Raw genomic sequence first — 2,049 nt, 5'->3', positions numbered from 1 at the left:
GACCACCAGTGCGACCCTCCGCCCGCGTGTCCGCAGGTGACGAGATGGAGGGCGTCCCCGTGTCGGCGAGGCAGCCTCTGGGCACCCATATGAGCCTGGTGATCAGCGTGCTCACCCGGGACATCACCCTCGACCTGCACGTGAGCCAGTGCGAGGCCCGCAGCGAGGACGGGAGCGCGGTCGTCTTGGTACAGGTAGGCCAGCCCGGATCTCGAAATTTGGTTCTTGATTAACCGGACGACCTTATTGCAGCCTTGCGATTCTTACGGTCATGCGAATTCCCTTGTTTGTGTGGCAGGCGAGGTTATGAAGTCTCTTCTATTTAAGATTTTAGTGTTCTTTAGTGCAGGTTAGACCTGCTGTGAGAAATGTTGTAAAACGTACCATTGACCTTATCATTTTTAGTATTGTCTAAATAACGCTGGTTTTGCTGAATCTGGGAGCACTTAGGGTAATAGTTTCAAAAGAAAAGCAGATATGCTAGAGGTTGAGGTAGACAGTGCTCGAACAGACATTGTGCGGCGCATATCTCAGTAGATTTTCTAAGTCTAATCAACATAGATATTACATATTTAAAAAATCAAACAAAACGGTTTAGATAATGAAGAACTCAAAAGTTTGGACAGAAGCTAATGGGCCGTTCTTTGCGATGCTGTTCGCAGGACGGCTGCAGCGCCTCCAGAGTGATGGGCGAGTTCCGCGAGGTGCTGGGCGTGGTCCACGACGAAACCTTCGGCGAGCACACCGTCAGGAAGGTCACGCAGTTCGCCACCATGATGGCCTTCAACACCAAGATCGAACCGCAGACCATGACGGTGATCTGCAATGTCAAGGTAAACGAAGCTATCTGCCTTGTGTTTTGGTGCCTGCGGACACTCGTAGTTGCGACTGTAAACATTTGCCGTCAGGTCTTTACAGGTCTTTATATTTTGTTATATATATCGCCGATTTACGAACAGCACTAGGAATGCAATATATTCAAGGGCTGTTAGGCAACAGGAAACTAAATTATAGATTTTAAAGGGATCTCTAGCATAAATGAATCAGTGAATGTACCTGCAATGGCAGTTACAGGCGAGTGACAGTAGTTGACAGCTTGACACTACCATTTTTGAGCGACAATGCTAGACAAGCAGGTCGAAGTAGTGGCGAAAGGACGAAGATAAGATAGGCATACTTATTGCTAGATGTAAAGGGAGAAACTATAGATGTAGACTATTACACAATAAATACACTCTAGATCTAAATGTGCATGCATACGTAATGAGATAACAGCGTAAATTGATATTCTTAAAATTTCACTCAAGACACTCCCTCCGACAGCTGTGTGGCGGGGAGTGCGCCGAGAGGCCGGCGTGCGTGAGCTCCGATATCAACCTGGGTCGGGGGAAGCGCCCCCCGGTCCCCCTCTTCGAGAAGGCGGTCACGCTCGGGAAGGTGTTCCAAGTGGGAGGCCTACCTGACGAGCCGAGCCAAGGTTGCTGTCGTGTGTGTGTGGGGGGGGGGGAGGTCGGTTATCTGGGTCCTATATTTTTTCAATCTAATGCTTTTAAATTATTTCGTTCTCTATTTTTCTTCTTTTTGCGTTGCTGAGGTCAGCCTTTTTTTATTTCCCTTTTTCAGTTCGTTTTTAGTTTTTATTTCCGTAATGCACGTGGGATTTCCCTCTTACGGAGAATGAATGTTAGCTGTTATATTACTTTATGGAGAGTGTATTCTGTCTGCTTGTTCTAAATATAAAGATTTCTGTGAATCCTGGGTTTGTGTGATCTATATCTCTGTGCCCTGGAATAAACCCTTTTGAAGATATCATCTAACGAAATATCATCTCGCTGGTTGGTTATTTTTATACTGAGTTTATGATAATCAACCCTTTGATGATTATAATGTGAGATCAATGAACATCCTTGTCTGAATACGCAAGTTCCATTGAAACAGAAAACAAGTTATTGATTACTAGATAGACTAGACTATAGTACTGACTCCAAGTTCGAATAGATAATACAAAAACGGCAGGGTTTTTCGTTCGTTTTATGGGACCCCCTCACC

At 45.5% G+C, this 2,049-nt stretch overlaps 1 protein-coding gene across 1 annotated transcript in view; it reads left to right on the top strand.

Annotated features, from left to right (window-relative positions):
- The window catches only part of LOC119587862, a gene marked incomplete at its 5' end in the record, with an annotated part of 13,833 nt that overhangs the window by 10,981 nt on the left and 803 nt on the right, over positions 1-2,049 (top strand). Inside the window, 3 exon segments of the mRNA XM_037936565.1 lie at positions 37-194; positions 663-833; positions 1,324-1,477. Of these exon segments, the coding sequence (XP_037792493.1) occupies positions 37-194; positions 663-833; positions 1,324-1,477 (483 nt within the window).

The sequence above is a fragment of the Penaeus monodon genome, chromosome 23 (genome assembly GCF_015228065.2).
Source record: "Penaeus monodon isolate SGIC_2016 chromosome 23, NSTDA_Pmon_1, whole genome shotgun sequence".
Taxonomy (NCBI): Eukaryota; Metazoa; Arthropoda; class Malacostraca; order Decapoda; family Penaeidae; genus Penaeus; species Penaeus monodon.
This window is presented reverse-complemented; position numbering and strand designations above follow the sequence as displayed.